Below are 20,515 nucleotides of genomic sequence, written 5' to 3' on the forward strand. Positions count from 1 at the left end.
CTTAATATGATATATATACATTAAATGTCTTTACAACGATAATCGTTACATATATGTCTCGTTTAAAAATCATTAAGTTAGTAGTCTTGTTTTTACATATGTAGTTCATTGTTAATATACTTTATGATATGTTTTCTTATCATAGTATCATGTTAACTATATATATATATCCATATATATGTCATCATATAGTTTTTACAAATTTTAACGTTCGTGAATCACCGATCAACTTGGGTGGTCAATTGTCTATATGAAACATATTTCAATTAATCAAGTCTTAACAAGTTTGATTGCTTAACATGTTGGAAACATTTAATCATGTAAATATCAATCTCAATTAATATATATAAACATGGAAAAGTTCGGGTCACTACACATGTTATGCTTACGGATTAGTAATGTTCGCTTCTCACCAAAGTGAGAACAAGAACATCGGGCTACAACTATTAAACAAAACGTTCCCACAAGTGACGGAGTCGGTAATTGGGGTAAGAAATGAGGTTTTTAGATTGTTACAGGACTGTTGGACATTACGTAACCCTCGTCCCTTTGACGACGTTACAACACGCTGTCTTATCAACGGCCATAACGGTTATGTTCCACAAGACCAAGGATGGGAAGTAATCCTAGTAAAACCAGAATGCATGACTTGTTTCTGGACGTATGAATTACGTGTCTTTATTGCCTTTGCTGAACAACTTGTGTACTAGCTAGAATTATCTTCACAACCATCTTGTATCAAATTTATTGTGTGCTATATTTCATGCTATATGTAAAATAAGCGGTATTGTAAGTTTGTAAAATATTGTGTAAAAGTTTGAACGCGAAATATTATTATAATCAGTTTTTCATATAGAATTGTAGTAGTTGAATTGTATATTAGCTACTAAGTATGAACTTAACGGGTAGGTACTACCCGAATTTAAACTTATAAAACGCTAATATGAAGAAAAAGCTTTTATAAATGAGTTCATATTATGCTACGAAATACTATTAACTACTCTTAATATTCTGTATGATTAACTTGTTCCATTTGACTATTTTGAAGGAAATGGAACCGACTTCTCGACACACCGTGAATATGAATGAAGAGGAATTCCGTACTTTTCTTGCTTCAAACATAGCCGCAGTACAGGCTGCGCTACATACCAACAATAACCTTGGATCTAGCAGTACAGGAAATCGTGTAGGATGCACCTACAAAGAATTCACTGTCTGCAAACCTTTGGAATTTGATGGAATCGAAGGACCGATCGGATTAAAACGGTGGACCGAGAAGGTCGAATCGGTGTTTGCCATAAGTAAGTGTACTGAAGAGGACAAAGTGAAGTACGCTACGCATACCTTCACAGGTTCTGCGTTAACATGGTGGAATACCTATCTAGAGCAAGTGGGACAAGATGATGCTTATGCACTACCGTGGTCAGCATTCAAGCACTTGATGAACGAGAAGTACCGTCCCAGAACCGAGGTCAATAAGCTCAAGACAGAACTTAGAGGGTTACGAACCCAAGGATTTGATATCACCACGTACGAAAGACGATTCACAGAATTGTGCCTATTGTGTCAGGGAGCGTTCGAAGATGAGGAAGAGAAGATCGACGCGTTTGTGAAAGGATTACCGGAAAGAATCCAAGAAGATATAAGTTCACACGAGCCCGCCTCCATACAACAGGCATGTAGAATGGCTCACAAACTAGTGAACCAGATTGAAGAAAGAATTAAAGAACAGACTGCTGAAGAGGCCAATGTGAAGCAAGTCAAAAGAAAGTGGAAGGAAAACGGTGATAAGAATCACCAATACAACAACAACAGCAATTACAACAATAATCGCAACAATTATCCCAACAATCGCAACATCAATCGCAACTACAACAAACGGCCCAACAACAACAACAACAACAACAACAACAGCAACTACAACAATCATACCAACAACAATAATAACCGCAACAACAACAATCAGAAGCAGCTATGCTAAAGGTGTGAAAAGTATCACTCGGGGTTCTGCACCAAATTTTGCAACAAGTGTAAAAGAAATGGTCATAGCGCGATGAAGTGTGAGGTCTACGGACCAGGGGTTAATAGAACGAAAGTAACAAATGGTGTCGGAACGAGTAATGGCGGAGCAAGTAGTGTCGGAGCAAGTTATACCAATGTAGATTGTTATAAATGTGGAAAACCGTGCCACATTATTAGAAATTGTCCGAACCAGGAGAACACGAATGGACAAGGCCGTGGAAGAGTTTTCAATATTAATGCGGCAGAGGCACAGGAAGACCCGGAGCTTGTTACGGGTATGTTTCTTATTGACAATAAATCTGCTTACGTTTTATTTGATTCGGGTGCGGATAGAAGCTATACGAGTAGAGATTTTTGTGCTAAATTAAGTTGTCCATTGACGCCTTTGGATAGTAAATTTTTACTCGAATTAGCAAATGGTAAATTAATTTCAGCAGATAATATATGTCGGAATCGAGAAATTAAACTGGTTAGCGAAACATTTAAGATTGACTTGATACCAGTAGAGTTAGGGAGTTTTAATGTGATAATCGGTATGGACTGGTTGAAAGAAGTGAAAGCAGAGATCGTTTGTTACAAAAATGCAATTCGCATTATACGAGAAAAAGGAAAACTCTTAATGGTGTACGGAGAAAAGGGCAACACGAAGCTACATCTTATTAGTAATTTGAAGGCACAAAAACTAATAAGAAAAGGTTGCTATGCTGTTCTAGCACACGTCGAGAAAGTACAAACTGAAGAAAAGAGCATCAATGATGTTCCCGTCGCAAAAGAATTTCCCGATGTATTTCCGAAAGAATTACCGGGACTACCCCCACATCGAGCCGTTAAATTTCAAATAGATCTTGTACCAGGAGCTGCACCAATAGCTCGTGCTCCTTACAGACTCGCACCCAGCGAGATGAAAGAACTGCAAAGCCAATTACAAGAACTTTTAGAGCGTGGTTTCATTCGACCAAGCACATCACCGTGGGGAGCTCCTGTTTTTTTTATCAAGATAAAAGATGGTACATTCAGGTTGTGTATCGACTACCGAGAGTTGAACAAACTTACCATCAAGAACCGCTACCCACTACCGAGAATCGACGACTTATTTGATCAACTACAAGGCTCGTCTGTTTATTCAAAGATTGACTTACGTTCCGGGTATCATCAAATGCGGGTGAAAGAAGATGATATTCCAAAGACTGCTTTCAGAACACGTTACGGTCATTACGAGTTTATGGCCACGCCGTTTGGTTTAACTAATGCACCAGCTGTGTTCATGGACCTTATGAACCGAGTGTGTGGACCATACCTTGACAAGTTTGTCATTGTTTTCATTGATGACATACTTATTTACTCAAAGAATGACCAAGAACACAGTGAACATTTGAGAAAGGTGTTAGAAGTATTGAGAAAGGAAGAATTATACGCTAAGTTTTCAAAGTGTGTATTTTGGTTGGAAGAAGTTCAATTCCTCGGTCACATAGTGAACAAAGAAGGTATTAAGGTGGATCCGGCAAAGATAGAAACTGTTGAAAAGTGGGAAACCCCGAAAACTCCGAAACACATACGCCAGTTTTTAGGACTAGCTGGTTACTACAGAAGGTTCATCCAAGACTTTTCCAGAATAGCAAAACCCTTGACTGCATTAACGCATAAAGGGAAGAAATTTGAATGGAATGATGAACAAGAGAAAGCGTTTCAGTTATTGAAGAAAAAGCTAACTACGGCACCTATATTGTCATTGCCTGAAGGGAATGATGATTTTGTGATTTATTGTGATGCATCAAAGCAAGGTCTCGGTTGTGTATTAATGCAACGAATGAAGGTGATTGCTTATGCGTCTAGACAATTGAAGATTCACGAACAAAATTATACGACGCATGATTTGGAATTAGGCGCGGTTGTTTTTGCATTAAAGACTTGGAGGCACTACTTATATGGGGTCAAAAGTATTATATATACCGACCACAAAAGTCTTCAACACATATTTAATCAGAAACAACTGAATATGAGGCAGCGTAGGTGGATTGAATTGTTGAATGATTACGACTTTGAGATTCGTTACCACCCGAGGAAGGCAAATGTGGTAGCCGATGCCTTGAGCAGGAAGGACAGAGAACCCATTCGAGTAAAATCTATGAATATAATGATTCATAATAACATTACTACTCAAATAAAGGAGGCACAACAAGGAGTTTTAAAAGAGGGAAATTTAAAGGATGAAATACCCAAAGGATCGGAGAAGCATCTTAATATTCGGAAAGACGGAACCCGGTATAGGGCTGAAAGGATTTGGGTACCAAAATTTGGAGATATGAGAGAAATGGTACTTAGAGAAGCTCATAAAACCAGATACTCAATACATCCTGGAACGGGGAAGATGTACAAGGATCTCAAGAAACATTTTTGGTGGCCGGGTATGAAAGCCGATGTTGCTAAATATGTAGGAGAATGTTTGACGTGTTCTAAGGTCAAAGCTGAGCATCAGAAACCATCAGGTCTACTTCAACAACCCGAAATCCCGGAATGGAAATGGGAAAACATTACCATGGATTTCATCACTAAATTGCCAAGGACTGCAAGTGGTTTTGATACTATTTGGGTAATAGTTGATCGTCTCACCAAATCAGCACACTTCCTGCCAATAAGAGAAGATGACAAGATGGAGAAGTTAGCACGACTGTATTTTAAGGAAGTCGTCTCCATACATGGAATACCAATCTCTATTATCTCTGATAGGGATGGCAGATTTATTTCAAGATTCTGGCAGACATTACAGCAAGCATTAGGAACTCGTCTAGACATGAGTACTGCCTATCATCCACAAACTGATGGGCAGAGTGAAAGGACGATACAAACGCTTGAAGACATGCTACGAGCATGTGTTATTGATTTCGGAAACAGTTGGGATCGACATCTACCGTTAGCAGAATTTTCCTACAACAACAGCTACCATTCAAGCATTGAGATGGCACTGTTTGAAGCACTTTATGGTAGAATGTGCAGGTCTCCGATTTATTGGAGTGAAGTGGGGGATAGACAGATTACGGGTCCAGAGATTATACCAAAAACTACCGAGAAGATCATCCAAATTCAACAACGGTTGAAAACCGCCCAAAGTCGACAAAAGAGCTACGCTGACATTAAAAGAAAAGATATAGAATTTGAAATTGGAGAGATGGTCATGCTTAAAGTTGCACCTTGGAAAGGCGTTGTTCGATTTGGTAAACGAGGGAAATTAAATCCAAGGTATATTGGACCATTCAAGATTATTGATCGTGTCGGACCAGTAGCATACCGACTTGAGTTACCTCAACAACTCGCGGCTGTACATAACACTTTCCACGTCTCTAATTTGAAGAAATGTTTTGCTAAAGAATATCTCACTATTCCGTTAGATGAAATCCAAATCAACGAAAAACTTCAATTCATCGAAGAACCCGTCGAAATAATGGATCGTGAGGTTAAAAGACTTAAGCAAAACAAGATACCAATTGTTAAGGTTCGATGGAATGCTCGTAGAGGACCCGAGTTCACCTGGGAGCATGAAGATCAGATGAAGAAGAAATACCCGCATCTATTTCCAGAAGATTCGTCAACACCTTCAACAGCTTAAAATTTCGGGACGAAATTTATTTAACGGGTAGGTACTGTAGTGACCCGAACTTTTCCATGTTTATATATATTAATTGAGATTGATATTTACATGATTAAATGTTTCCAACATGTTAAGCAATCAAACTTGTTAAGACTTGATTAATTGAAATATGTTTCATATAGACAATTGACCACCCAAGTTGACCGGCGATTCACGATCGTTAAAACTTGTAAAAACGACATGACGATATATATATATGGATATACATATGGTTAACATGAGATTATGATAAGTAAGTATCTCCATAAGTATATTAACAATGAGTTATATACATATAAACAAGACTACTAACTTAAGGATTTCGAAACGAGACATATATGTAACGATTATCGTTGTAACGACATTTAAATGTATATATATCATATTAAGATATATTAATATATCATAATATCATGATAATATAATAATTTAACATCTCATTAGATATAATAAACAATGGGTTAACAACATTAATAGAGTTCGTTAACTTAAAGGTTTCAAAACAACACTTACATGTAACGACTAACGATGACTTAACGACTCAGTTAAAATGTATATACATGTAGTGTTTTAATATGTATTTATACACTTTTGAAAGACTTCAATACACTTATCAAAATACTTCTACTTAACAAAAATGCTTACAATTACATCCTCGTTCAGTTTCATCAACAATTCTACTCGTATGCATCCGTATTCGTACTCGTACAATACACAGCTTTTAGATGTATGTACTATTGGTATATACACTCCAATGATCAGCTCTTAGAAGCCCATGTGAGTCACCTAACACATGTGGGAACCATCATTTGGCAACTAGCATGAAATATCTCATAAAATTACAAAAATATGAGTAATCATTCATGACTTATTTACATGAAAACAAAATTACATATCCTTTATATCTAATCCATACACCAACGACCAAAAACACCTACAAACACTTTCATTCTTCAATTTTCTTCATCTAATTGATCTCTCTCAAGTTCTATCTTCAAGTTCTAAGTGTTCTTCATAAATTTCAAAAGTTCTAGTTTCATAAAATCAAGAATACTTTCAAGTTTGCTAGCTCACTTCCAATCTTGTAAGGTGATCATGCAACCTCAAGAAATCTTTGTTTCTTACAGTAGGTTATCATTCTAATACAAGGTAATAATCATATTCAAACTTTGGTTCAATTTCAATAACTATAACAATCTTATTTCAAGTGATGATCTTACTTGAACTTGTTTTCGTGTCATGATTCTGCTTCAAGAACTTCGAGCCATCCAAGGATCCGTTGAAGCTAAATCCATTTTTCTCTTTTCCAGTAGGTTTATCCAAGGAACTTAAGGTAGTAATGATGTTCATAACATCATTCGATTCATACATATAAAGCTATCTTATTCGAAGGTTTAAACTTGTAATCACTAGAACATAGTTTAGTTAATTCTAAACTTGTTCGCAAACAAAAGTTAATCCTTCTAACTTGACTTTTAAAATCAACTAAACACATGTTCTATATCTATATGATATGCTAACTTAATGATTTAAAACCTGGAAACACGAAAAACACCGTAAAACCGGATTTACGCCGCCGTAGTAACACCGCGGGCTATTTTGGGTTAGTTAATTAAAAACTATGATAAACTTTGATTTAAAAGTTGTTATTCTGAGAAAATGATTTTTATTATGAACATGAAACTATATCCAAAAATTATGGTTAAACTCAAAGTGGAAGTATGTTTTCTAAAATGGTCATCTAGACGTCGTTCTTTCGACTGAAATGACTACCTTTACAAAAACGACTTGTAACTTATTTTTCTGACAATAAACCTATACTTTTTCTTTTATATTCATAAAATAGAGTTCAATATGAAACCATAGCAATTTGATTCACTCAAAACGGATTTAAAATGAAGAAGTTATGGGTAAAACAAGATTGGATAATTTTTCTCATTTTAGCTACGTGAAAATTGGTAACAAATCTATTCCAACCATAACTTAATCAACTTGTATTGTATATTATGTAATCTTGAGATACCATAGACACGTATACAATGTTTCGACCTATCATGTCGACACATCTATATATATTTCGGAACAACCATAGACACTCTATATGTGAATGTTGGAGTTAGCTATACAGGGTTGAGGTTGATTCCAAAATATGTATAGTTTGAGTTGTGATCAATACTGAGATACGTATACACTGGGTCGTGGATTGATTCAAGATAATATTTATCGATTTATTTCTGTATATCTAACTGTGGACAATTAGTTGTAGGTTACTAACGAGGACAGCTGACTTAATAAACTTAAAACATCAAAATATATTAAAAGTGTTGTAAATATATTTTGAACATACTTTGATATATATGTATATATTGTTATAGGTTCGTGAATCAACCAGTGGCCAAGTCTTACTTCCCGACGAAGTAAAAATCTGTGAAAGTGAGTTATAGTCCCACTTTTAAAATCTAATATTTTTGGGATGAGAATACATGCAGGTTTTATAAATGATTTACAAAATAGACACAAGTACGTGAAACTACATTCTATGGTTGAATTATCGAAATCGAATATGCCCCTTTTTATTAAGTCTGGTAATCTAAGAATTAGGGAACAGACACCCTAATTGACGCGAATCCTAAAGATAGATCTATCGGGCCCAACAAGCCCCATCCAAAGTACCGGATGCTTTAGTACTTCGAAATTTATATCATATCCGAAGGGTGTCCCGGAATGATGGGGATATTCTTATATATGCATCTTGTTAATGTCGGTTACCAGGTGTTCACCATATGAATGATTTTTATCTCTATGTATGGAATGTGTATTGAAATATGAAATCTTGTGGTCTATTATTATGATTTGATATATATAGGTTAAACCTATAACTCACCAACATTTTTGTTGACGTTTTAAGCATGTTTATTCTCAGGTGATTATTAAGAGCTTCCGCTGTCGCATACTTAAATAAGGACGAGATTTGGAGTCCATGCTTGTATGATATTGTGTAAAAACTGCATTCAAGAAACTTATTTTGTTGTAACATATTTGTATTGTAAACCATTATGTAATGGTCGTGTGTAAACAGGATATTTTAGATTATCATTATTTGATAATCTACGTAAAGCTTTTTAAAACCTTTATCTATGAAATAAAGGTTATGGTTTGTTTTAAAAATGAATGCAGTCTTTGAAAAACGTCTCATATAGAGGTCAAAACCTCGCAACGAAATCAATTAATATGGAACGTTTTTAATCAATAAGAACGAGACATTTCAATTTTTATTAACCAAAGTAACTACGTTTCTGACATGTTAACTAAATTTGGTTTAAAAAATTGTTCTACTTTAAGAACTCCAATGAGTGTTTCTGAAAAGCTTGATAAAGATGAATCTGGGAAACTCACTTGTCAATCAACCTATAGAGGTATGATTGGATCTTTGCTATACTTAACTGCTAGTAGACCTGATATAATGTTTGCTACATGTCTTTGTGCACGTTACCAATCAGATCCTAGGGAGTCTCATTTTAAAGTTGTGAAAAGAATTTTTAGGTACTTAAAAGGTACCCCTAACCTGGGTCTTTGGTACTCTTAAGACTCAGGGTTTGATCTAATTGGTTACACAGATGCAGATTATGCAGGTTGCAAATTAGACAGAAAAAGCACTTCTGGTGGATGTCAATTGCTAGGTGGAAAATTGGTCAGCTGGTCGATTAAAAAGCAGAATTCTGTGGCCACTTCCACAACAGAAGCTGAATATGTTGCTGCAGGAAGTGGTCTTGAAGCATATTGGTACTAAAGATCAACTAGCAGATATTTTTACTAAAGCACTTCCTGAAGAAAGACATTTTTATCTTCTTGAACAACTTGGGATGTTAAATCCATCTGAAGAAATGTTGTCAAGTGAAGATACTCTCTAAATTGTTGTTGTAAAAAAAAAAAAAAGGAAAAAAAAATGTGTATAGAGTCTGGATTACTTCATTTTCAGAGTCTGGGTGACATCAAATTATTCAGAGTCTGGAAAGATTTACTCTATTGTTGTATTTTTATTGTATATTGGTTTCCTTATTTGGTCCTTAAAACTTTCCTTACTTATGTTTGTCTAAAGTAAAAGGGTTATTTTTAAAGAGGATAAAAGGTAACTTCTTTTGGGAATTAAAAGTAACTTTTTGAAATTTTTCCAGGAGTATAAATATCCCTCATCTTCTTCAAATCGATTTCAATTCAAACCCTAATCCCTCTTTCGATCATCATCTTCAAAATTCCCTCAAAACTTCAAAATTCTCTCCTTTCCATAAAGCTAAATGGCTCGATCAAAGTTCATTCCATTCGTTCTTGTGCCCACTGCCAACATGGTTCGAGCTACAGAGATCAAAGGAAACAAGGATGTTATGGTTTCGGCTAACAACAGGGTTGCATGTGATACGATTCCAGAAAATTTTGCTAACGAAGGTTATGAAGAGTTGATTCAGATTATGCACAATCATCCTCTGAAGGATGCTTTCTTTAAAATGACGACTATGTTTTCAGAGTTGATAGCAGAATTCTGGTATACTTGTGTTGGAAACAGGGAAGCATGAACAATCACTGGTACTTATCGCAATGGTAACAATACTTTAGTTCTTACTGAGAATCATTTAAGATTAGCTTTGAATCTTCCTATGCGTGATGATTTTGTTAGAACAGTATCCAGGTCTGCTGTACGATCTTGTTTTACTTTAGTTGGTCAACCTTTGACTGACTCATCTGTTAAGATTAGTATGTTTTCACCCAGGTGGATGTTTGTGTTATCGAATGTTATTATAAGCTTGAGTTTTAAATGTGAGAGCTTGATTGAGATAAATGATTTTGAGGCTTATTTGTTTCATTCCATAGTGACAGGAAGAAACATTGATTTTGCTCGTTTGTACTTTAATGAGTTGTTGGTTCTTACTGAGAAGACTCCTAGGGATCACAATGTGCCTTTTATAATGATTTTGAGTCTTATGATTGAACAAGCAATGAATCCAGATTTGTATGATGGGCTAAAGGTGTTTAGGGTGTATGAGTATACATCTTTTCCTGAATGCAGTTCACGAATGTTTCATAGCCATATTGTCAATGATGATGAAGTTGCTCTCACACCAGCAATGATGCAATGGGTCAATATTGGCCAAGCTGACCAACCTATAGTTCCTGAGCAATCAGGATCTGCAGGGGCATCTCCTGCAGGGTCTGAGTGATCAGGGTCTGCAGAAGATCAAAACAATGGTCAACCCATCATAGAGTCTGAGCAATCAGATTCTACCCCCCAGAAACTCCACCCCATGTTGTTCCACAATTTGAGCAGGCTGAAGGTATGAATGAGGAAAACCAACTTAATTCTAACCCACCTTCTCCCACTGCTAATGAACAAAATCTCCAATTAACCAACCTTATGAGCTCACCAGCTCATATTGAGAATGTCTCTATACTTGAAAACCTAGATGATTCAGCACTCATGGATTCACATCAACAATCCATTAGGCAAGGTGCTACTAGTGCCGCTCCATCACTTCTGCTAGAAGTTGGTGAGAGGAGTGCTTTAACCCAGCCTGAACCTGGTAGGTTAGTTAGCTTGGATACCCACACTACAGTCACTGAGAAACCCACTCAGTTGACTTACATGAAGAAGTCCCAATCCTGGACTCAAATAAACAAATCCAACAACCTACTGCAATGACCAAGCCAACTGCTACCCCAGACTTAAGTCTGCCACTACTCACTCCAAATATTCCATCCTTACACTTACTTGCACAGGCTGCCAATATCACACTCATGTCACAGGGTGAGATACAGGCCTCAAAATCTTCTATGTCTAAGGATCAGCTTTCTTTACAACAGGATGGCTATGAGGACATACCAACCCTACCCTTATCTTCTGGCACTACATCTCAGACTGAGGCACCAGTCACTATGGTTGGCCTACATCAGGCTTTGACCAAGTTGACTAAGGAGTTTAATGACAAGCTCTCTGGTGTGCAGTCTAAGATTAATATTCTTAACTTTAATAATAATTTTGTTTCAAAAGATGAGCTGTTGGAGGTAAGGAGGTTGGTTGGGGATATGCAGGAGTTGTCTAGTGCAGGTGATTCAGGGTCTGTTGTAGAAATTAATCACAGGTTGGCCGAGCTGGAGAAAAGAATGGTTGGTGTTGATGAACTGAGACAATAGAATATTCTGGAGATATGCTTGTTATTTAAGAAGATTTGATTTTATCTCCAGAATTTACTTCCTAGTTATTAGCAAATTTGGTTTGTTTTTAGTTTATCTTTTTCATATTTATAGCTAAGTAGTTTTGGAAACCAAATCTCCAGATTTGGTTTTTATCTGTATAAATAGGGACGTATGGTTCATTTGATAGATGTACTTTTTCACGATTAATATCATTTATCTTCTATTCTATAATCGTGTTCTCTCATTCTCTGTATTATTAATTCTTATTTATTGTTTGAGTAAGAGTCTGGTGTTCATAGATCAAATACTGTGAACTAATAGTTATTTTTTCTACTACTAGTATTTTTTGTTGTTCTTATTCTACGGATTGATAATTGATAATTTGATGGATATGATATTGATATGTTTTGTTTAATTCCGATTGTAATCATTTAAACAAGGACGCGTAAATTAAAAACAAGTTGTTTATATCAAGTAGGCATTAAGCGTACATTACCCACACTATCCAGGTTCATGAGAGCATAACGTTTTGAGTTCGAATCATGTCTATTCTGTGTGAGCATGTTTTATGACAGTTGTTCAAGGGTGCTTCTCAAGGGTGATTATATACAAAGTCCGTCCTATGTCAGTTGTTCGGTGAAACATCCTTAACACGTGGTTATGATATGATCGGGCGATGGAAAATTCTACGGTGATCCCCTGTGTCAGTGATTCCTAACTTCGCTGTTAATAATAAAAAAAACAAGTTGTTTATATGTCTGATGATATACACGAGCCTTTAATTTTGTAAAGTACCAAGACGTCAAAAACCGTAACACTATATACAAGGGGGACGATTTTGGATTGGTAAACCCTTATAATATTAAGAGTTAATTACACTTATGGTCCTTCTAGTATTGGTTAAATTACGTTGCTAGTCCATAACTCTTAAAAATTATATGCTTCGTCCCTGTGGTTTTAAGTCCAAACGGCGGTGGTCCCTGTGGTCTTGGTTAAATTGCGTCGCTAGTCCCTAACTCTTAAAAATTATATGTTTCGTCCCTACGATTTTAAGTCCAAATGGCGGTGGTCCCTGTGGACTTGGTTAAATTACTTCGCTAGTCCATAACTCTTAAAAATTAAATGTTTCGTCCTTATGGTTTTAAGTCCAAACAGAGGTGATCCATGTTTAAATCAATTAACCACTAACAGTGTGTAAATGCATGTTGGAGCTCTTTTAAGGTGGCTGCCACATAGTTATTGATGGATTTATATATGTTTCACCTTACAATAAACTTAAACCTGCCTCATTTTGTTGTGCGGAAAGAAACTTGGCATGGTTATAGGAAGGACAGTAGTGAACCTAAAGATATAATGTTTAAAGTAGAGAGAACCATGAACACATTTAATAAAGTCGAGTTTGAAGTGCTCCTTAACAATGCAAATTCAGATGATCCAAAGAAGTCCATTTTCAAGATGAGAGGTTCTCCGTTCTATAGATCATGTACCATCTATAATGGCGAAACCATAGTAGCACATGTACTTCTCATATTCGCGTTAAACACAATTTGTTATGCTACAAATTAGACATTGTATTAAATGTATAGTGATCCTTAAAAATACGAGATTATGTGCATTGAATGTATAATGATTCTTGTAAATTAATTGAACAGAATTGCCAAATAACTTAAGGGGCATTTAAGGGGTTGTGTTATTGGCGAATTATTGAATGATAATTGTGATAAGGATATTAACATGACAAATGATGCATTGTTTGTTGTCTTAATACGCAGACTAGTCTTATGTACAAGCATGGGATTCGGAATGTAATTGTGCCAAGAAATAAGTTTCGACTAACCATATTCCCTGGATATGCTGATCATGATTTCATTTTTGCTTTGGCCGTGATATTTTTCTATGGTCGAAAATTGTGGATCTAAAACTAGTTTCTTATAACATATGCATAGTTCAGACCCCTTTAAGTGTACATTTCTGCTTGATGCCCTTTGGGAATACAATGAGATGCTATAATGTGATTATATATATGATCATTATGGTTACCAAGTTTATGACTCAACGATGCAGGGTCATAAATCAATTTTCCCTTTACATATGAATCTGCAAGGTTTGATCTAGTTAAAAGGAACATCCCAAGTCCAAACAATCAGTGTAATTTAAAACCACATAGACGAAACATATAACTTTTAAGAGTTATGGACTAGCGACGTAATTTAACCAAGACCACAGGGACCACCGCCGTTCGAACTTAAAACCACGGGGATGAAGCATATAATTTTTAAGAGTTAGGGACTAGCGACGTAATTTAACCAAGATTACAGGGACCACCTCCGTTTGGAGTTAAAACCACAGGGACGAAGCATATAATTTTTAACAGTTAGGGACTAGAGACGTAATTTAACCAAGATCATAGAGACCATCGGTGTAATTAACTCTAATAATAATTAAGCAGTTTTGATAAAGGGCTTCGTATAATGATCGGGTTTAGCCCAAGCCCATTTACAAGTCCAGTTCACTATTTGGCGGTTTTTAATCAAATCCATTCAATTCAAAACGGGTACCAAATCAAATACTCCGTATAATTTTCCGCCTTTTTTTTTTTTTTTTTGAAAGGCAACTATATTTTTATTAGGATCAAAACAACAGTGATACAAGGTTCTGTACAGACTCAGGAGCTTCGCAATACAAATCTATATACAGAGGGATGCAAAGATTGCATCAACATTCACACTAGACTAACTAATGTAAAAATATCGAAGGATTATTGAACCAAGAGAGCCATTCGATATGCTTCCTTTTGTGTCTTTTCGCAACCCATTCGAAAGTCTTAACTTGGATTTCGCATAACGCCATGGGCGTGTTCCAACATTTGTTTTTGAACACCATTTGATTCCTATTTTTCCACACAAGATAACAACAAGACCATATAACCGCTTGCAAGATGTCTTCATCCGTACCTTGGTTATGTTTTCCCAACAGTTGTTCCTCTAAGTTCGCAAACGAAAAAGTGCCTAACTCCCACCACTTGAATACATTTGACCACACATCTATCACTTTTTTACACGAGATAAGGCAATGATCCACCGACTCAATATCGTCGTCACAAAGTGGGCAACGAATCGAGTGTAGATCAATCCCTCTCTTATCCAATTCCATACGCACCGGAAGCCGTTTTCTCCTTGCTTTCCAAATGAATACCTCAACCTTTTTAGGTACCAAGTAATTCCTAAGCGTTTCTTTTGCGTTTGCCCCCGCATAAATTGTTTTCTCGTCAATTAAACCATTTAGCTTCTTTGAGGTAAATTTACCATTCGATGAACCATCCCATACCCAACTATCGCTGCAATCTGTGTTCATTCTCACGCCTCCAACTTTGTTGCTGACCTCCTCCAGGTGCTGTGCAGCTCTGCTCGGAATCGGCGTGAACCAGTCCCACATCACAACCGCTTTAGTGCCATCCAGCTCACTCGATCCTTTACTAACGCATCCATATTTGAGTCAAGTCTTGAGAGTCTTTGATATTTTTCAATCAACGCACCGTCCCCGAGCCAATTGTCTTTCCAGAACCGTGTAGAATTACCATCACCAATCTGCCTTGTGAATGAATTTTTGAAGTTTACGCCAAGAGAATCAATCAAATTTCCTGAAGCAATTATGTTAGACCATACGGTTTTATATGAAGAGAGTTTCCCATGAGTAACCTCACCAAGCCCGCCCTTATCCCCGTAAATGCTCGAAATGACCTTAACCCATAAGGAGTCGGTTTCGGTTTTGAACCTCCACCACCACTTACCGATTAAGGCCAAGTTTTTATTTTTAAAAGAGCCCAAGTTTAAACCACCCAACCCATAAGGACGTATAACATCATCCCATTTTACCCAAGAAATAAAAGATTTTTTCCCCTACCCACCCCAAAAAAGTAACGTCTTACACTCTCGAGTTTGTTGATCACATTTTCCGCCTTTTTAATCAAACGGTAGAAAAAGGCTGTGCCATCCTGTTATATCTATACCTCCAAACCAACAAAAATGGAATTGGAAGAAACCTTTGATGTAGACGATTCTGATCTCATTCTCCGCCCCTGCAAACACCACCGCACTACCACCACGACTGCCCCTAACACCACTGCCGCCGTTGAACTCTCTCAATCTCAAACCCTAGCTCGCTCGCAATCGAAATCTCAAACCCTAGCTCGCTCGCAATCGAATTCTCAAACCCTAGCTCTATCGCAATCGAAATCTCAAACCCTAGATACCTCACTATTGCAATCTGAAACCGTAGAATCACCTCTATTATATACGATTCCAGGTCCCGCTGGTCTAATTCAGGCTGCCAAGCTTCGTAAAAAACTCGATAACCAGGTGGAACATTCGATGGATACACAAGATTATATAAGGAAAGGGGGTGAAGATCCAGAAGAGGATGATGACTTTCAGCTTAGTCCGTGGCTCTCGGCGATTGAGTTTGCTTATCCTGATGGCGGTAATGATTAACTGTGTTTAGTTTCTGTATAGTTTATAGTTAAATTAGTTAAACTTTGTGACATTTATTAGTGTTCTTTGAGTGTAGGTAAGTCAACATTGGGCGAAATAAAGGATTATAAGAAAAACGGCAAACTTGATAAGGTATTTTTGTAAACACTTAAGTTATTGATGTTGAAAACTGCTACAAAATATTAGGAACTTAATAGTTTGAATAATGATTTTTTGTGTAATATGTTATAGTTATAGTTATTTGTATATATTTTAGATTTATGTTGAATAATTGTCACAGTATTTGTGCATTTATATTTACCGGAGTTTCTCTGGCAGTGATTCGTTGGTGACTTGGTGCTTTATCTACTAGTTTTTCGAAACTTTGTAAACTTAAAATATCTTGTCCCATTTCAACCCTTTCATATTTTGTTGCACGGGTAATTGAATAGAAGCAGACAATGTATTATGTCTACCAAGACATTTAACCAGTTAATATGGGTCTGTAATGAATATCTGCTGCAGACAAGAAGATATCGAGTCAGTAATTTACTGGTGGTTGGGTGTTGGGAGCTAATATCTTTGAATGCTACTTTAATCCCTTTTTCAATATTCTTATGGTCTGCAAAATAAGCCATTTAGTACGACAATGGAGTAGTGAATTAGTGTCTTCTACATAAGGGAGGCATTAGAGGTTACTATTACTGTTATTAGACATCTTTTCTAACTTATATTTGGTCTGTAATATGTAATAGGTTGTTGCTGTTATCAAGTCTTGTGCTCCAAATGCGCTAGGTGATCTGACGGTAGTGCTGAAAGTAAGATTCTCAATATGCTATGTTGTATATTAGTATTATTATAAATATATATTATTATTAATATATGGTTGCTTATTTGTTTTGTGCAAACTTTAGGATACTACAGGTACAATTTCTGGTACTATTCATCACAAAGTCCTTGCAGAGGCAGAGTTTGCCAAAGCTTTATGTGTAGGATCTGTTCTGATACTCCATAAGGTATGTTTATATATTTATTTGTAGCTTCATAAGCCTATACAATCAATATTTAGTCTATTGACTTGTTTTTGGCAACTTATCAGTTGTATCAACTTACATATATATTAGTTCTCTGTTATCAGGTTTCCGTATTTTCGCCATCACGATCAACTCATATACTTAACATTACTAAGAAGAATTTGGTGAAGGTACTTAAAGTTTCCTTGTAGTTTTGAATTGCTCTTTAAAAGCCAGTTTATTTGCTATCTTGGATTACTTGATGCTTTTGAAAGCCGTATTATGTTGTTGCGGATAAGGTCTATAGTTTACTTGCTATATACTTTGGAGGTTATGAATAATAAGGATTTAATCTAACTTCAGCAAATTTGCATCTTTCTTTTTCAGTTTTGTAAGACAAATTTCAGTAACAGCACTAATTGACATCTGACACTTGGCATCATATACACACACCATTACTTCATATAACCTTAGACTATTATAGTTTATAGTAACTTATAATCAGGTGGCAATCGAGGTTATAAAGGCTTTATTTTGATCTAACATCTAGTTTTGATATAACCCTAGAAATGTTGTAACCCTAGACTTTGTTGCTGAACTATTATAAAACAAGCAAGTCTGTAATATTAAGTACTCTGCTTTTATTTGATATCGAGTGATGACTCATTTTTATCTACAGGTATTTAAAAAAGATGGTGGATCAGCACAAATACAGACATCCCAGGGTTCTGGTATTTGGCCACACTTCCTTTAGCTGTATTATTAGTAGAGGTAGTAAGTCAGGTGGGTCGGGCTGTGGTTTATAAAGGATTTGGTGTTGAAACGGTTTATTTTTTGGTATGGGTCGAAGTGGGTCAGGTCTGGACGTTTCAGTTTTCCTATATATAATAACCTAACTTTCTATTTCATTTTAAATGTTTTTTTTTTTTTTTTTTTTTTTTTAAATAATTAGTGCATCAGATTTGATAAAGCAACTTGAGAGGCATGCATAAAGAATACACCTTGGGGTACTTTTGACAAATTTGACCCATTCAGTCAGTTTGAGTCATTCTCGTCTAAGGTCTTTTCTTATCATACATATCTATATAACTTTATATATCTTTTGACACCGTTTAGCTTAAAAGGTAATTTGAACCCAAATTGATTCATTTACAAGTGAACAGGTAAGTTAGTATAACCATACCTCTCATATGAGTAATTGGGTATTGCTATTGTTGTATTGTTGTGTTGTGTAAGTTAATATAAGTTTTATAGAATATCTAACAATTGTATACACACTTCAGTTCAAGATTCTGGAAGGGGGACACAAGCGATGCACAGTGAATTTTCTATGGAACTAAGATCAGAAGGAATCAATTTAAGTACTAATTGTATGAACGTCGAGCAAGAAACATATGCGATATCGTCATTTGGGAACCAAATCAGGAAGACCAGTAACCAAGGCAAAAATCAGGTGAGTGTGAAAGACAAAGAAATTTTAAAAGAAGCAGGAAGATGTGAAAATGAGCATAGAGCTATTGAAAATGTTACACAGATGACTGAAGGGAATAAAAATGGACCCAAAGGGACAGATGTAGTTCAGATTCATTTAGAACCTGCAAAAGTGGTTGCTTCATTACCGGTTTATACAGACGAACAGCTAGACATCCTCGCTGATATTGAGAATGATATGTTTTGAACTTTTGTTTGACTAGTAGAAGGAGTGTTTGTACATAGATTTTCGTTTTCTTTGTTTGCGTTTCTCTTAGTTCATCTAGGAAGGAAAAAGAATTAATGCAATAGTTCATGATCTTTTTGTGTTGTTGTCAAGAGAATGAAAATATGAAATTTGGCAATAAGAAAGATCATCTTATGACTTATGCATGGATGTCAAGATGTGTTGACTTGATAAACTGAGCCTCGATATTGTTTTTAACTTTTTATACGTACTAGTTAGTAGGTATATACTTGTAGCCTATTTGCATATCTAAACCCACATTAACAATGTCATGGAGATTGTGCTAACAGTTAACAAGAACGATACCATGAAATATTTAATTGGAACAATGCAATATGACTTCGATTAGCAATTTCATCCTAACATTGAATCAAATGAACCAGTGTTCTAATAAAAAAATAACAAACCTAAACTGAACGTACCTTTATTCTATAAAAAACTCATCAAACATAAAATAAACTGGTCAACTTATTATTCTCCTGGACTATAACAAAAATCAATAACCCTAATATCCAAAAAAATCAAATATCCGGATACTCTTTGAGTACACGCAATGACGATGAAGAAGAATATGAATTCGGATTCATAAACATTGGATCATGATTATAAAACGGAACCTGATGACTTGTTGCGCACAAGAAATCATTCGGGCCCGTTTGAAAAACCGGTGAATTATTTGGGAGAAAATAAGGATCATATCCAACCCCAACACCAACATTAACACCAACACCACTATTATTATTATGATCAACAAAACAGTTAGAATTCACTTGAGGAATATTATCATTAACACTAGCACCATGATCTTCGGTTACAACAGATGTTGATTCATTATCTTCCATAATATTCCCTCGATGGTTTCTTCGATCTTGATTATTATTAGTTTGTGTAGTAGTCTCATCGTGTTGCGGTGTATAACCGGTTAGTTTTTGAACCAATGCCATGAAATCACGCGGATGTGTATGGATCACTTTTGGTGAATGTGTGTAAATGATGACCGGACGTCGAGGTTGTTGTTGTTGTTGCGGTGGTTTGGTGGTTAGGGTGTCGGGTGAGGTGGATGAACCGGTGGAAGGGGACGGCGGAAGACGGTGGATGTTGGTGGTGATTTTGTGTAGGGTATGATTAAATGTGTTGTTGATGCCGTCATGTTGTGGTTCTTGTTTTGCATGGAAATGTGTAGGGCTCATGGTGAATTTATTATTATGGGAAGGAAAAAAGATTAAGAAAACGGTGAGTTTTGAAATGTGAGATTAATGTGAATTTATGTGGAGAAGAAGGTAGTGTTAGTTTGGGGTTTCCTATATGTGAGGTGGGTTGTTAATAAAGGAATGAATGATGGAATATAATTAGGTGTTTAGGTAGGATTAAATGAAATAACTAATCTTGTTTAATTTTAATTTATCGAGAACTGAAATTAAGATTGGAGATAAAAATGGTAAAGATTTTTCAAGTTTTGGATCATGAGTATATTTTGTTGATG

The 20,515-nt window shown here is 35.9% G+C and overlaps 4 protein-coding genes across 4 annotated transcripts; 2 read left to right on the plus strand and 2 right to left on the minus strand.

Annotated features, from left to right (window-relative positions):
- Window positions 1-10,976: 10,976 nt before the first annotated feature.
- Window positions 10,977-13,752, plus strand: LOC139849122 (protein LURP-one-related 7-like). Its single transcript, XM_071838811.1, has 3 exons — window positions 10,977-11,220; window positions 13,140-13,351; window positions 13,606-13,752. The coding sequence occupies exons 1-3, from the start codon at window positions 10,977-10,979 to the stop codon at window positions 13,750-13,752; spliced, it is 603 nt and encodes a 200-aa protein (XP_071694912.1).
- An 817-nt stretch (window positions 13,753-14,569) lies between these two features.
- On the minus strand, window positions 14,570-15,268 carry LOC139849185 (uncharacterized). The gene has a single exon (XM_071838864.1). The coding sequence runs from the start codon at window positions 15,266-15,268 to the stop codon at window positions 14,570-14,572; it is 699 nt and encodes a 232-aa protein (XP_071694965.1).
- A 573-nt stretch (window positions 15,269-15,841) lies between these two features.
- Window positions 15,842-19,098, plus strand: LOC139857878 (uncharacterized). The gene is made up of 7 exons (XM_071846731.1): window positions 15,842-16,312; window positions 16,400-16,455; window positions 17,058-17,120; window positions 17,217-17,318; window positions 17,441-17,506; window positions 17,995-18,046; window positions 18,599-19,098. Exons 1-7 carry the CDS (start codon window positions 15,859-15,861, stop codon window positions 18,991-18,993), a joined length of 1,188 nt encoding a protein of 395 aa, XP_071702832.1. The 5' UTR covers window positions 15,842-15,858; the 3' UTR covers window positions 18,994-19,098.
- Window positions 19,099-19,553: 455 nt separating this feature from the next.
- On the minus strand, window positions 19,554-20,222 carry LOC139849239 (VQ motif-containing protein 20-like). Its single transcript, XM_071838913.1, has one exon. The coding sequence runs from the start codon at window positions 20,220-20,222 to the stop codon at window positions 19,554-19,556; it is 669 nt and encodes a 222-aa protein (XP_071695014.1).
- Window positions 20,223-20,515: the final 293 nt, after the last annotated feature.

Source organism: Rutidosis leptorrhynchoides, chromosome 1 (genome assembly GCF_046630445.1).
Source record: "Rutidosis leptorrhynchoides isolate AG116_Rl617_1_P2 chromosome 1, CSIRO_AGI_Rlap_v1, whole genome shotgun sequence".
Taxonomy (NCBI): Eukaryota; Viridiplantae; Streptophyta; class Magnoliopsida; order Asterales; family Asteraceae; genus Rutidosis; species Rutidosis leptorrhynchoides.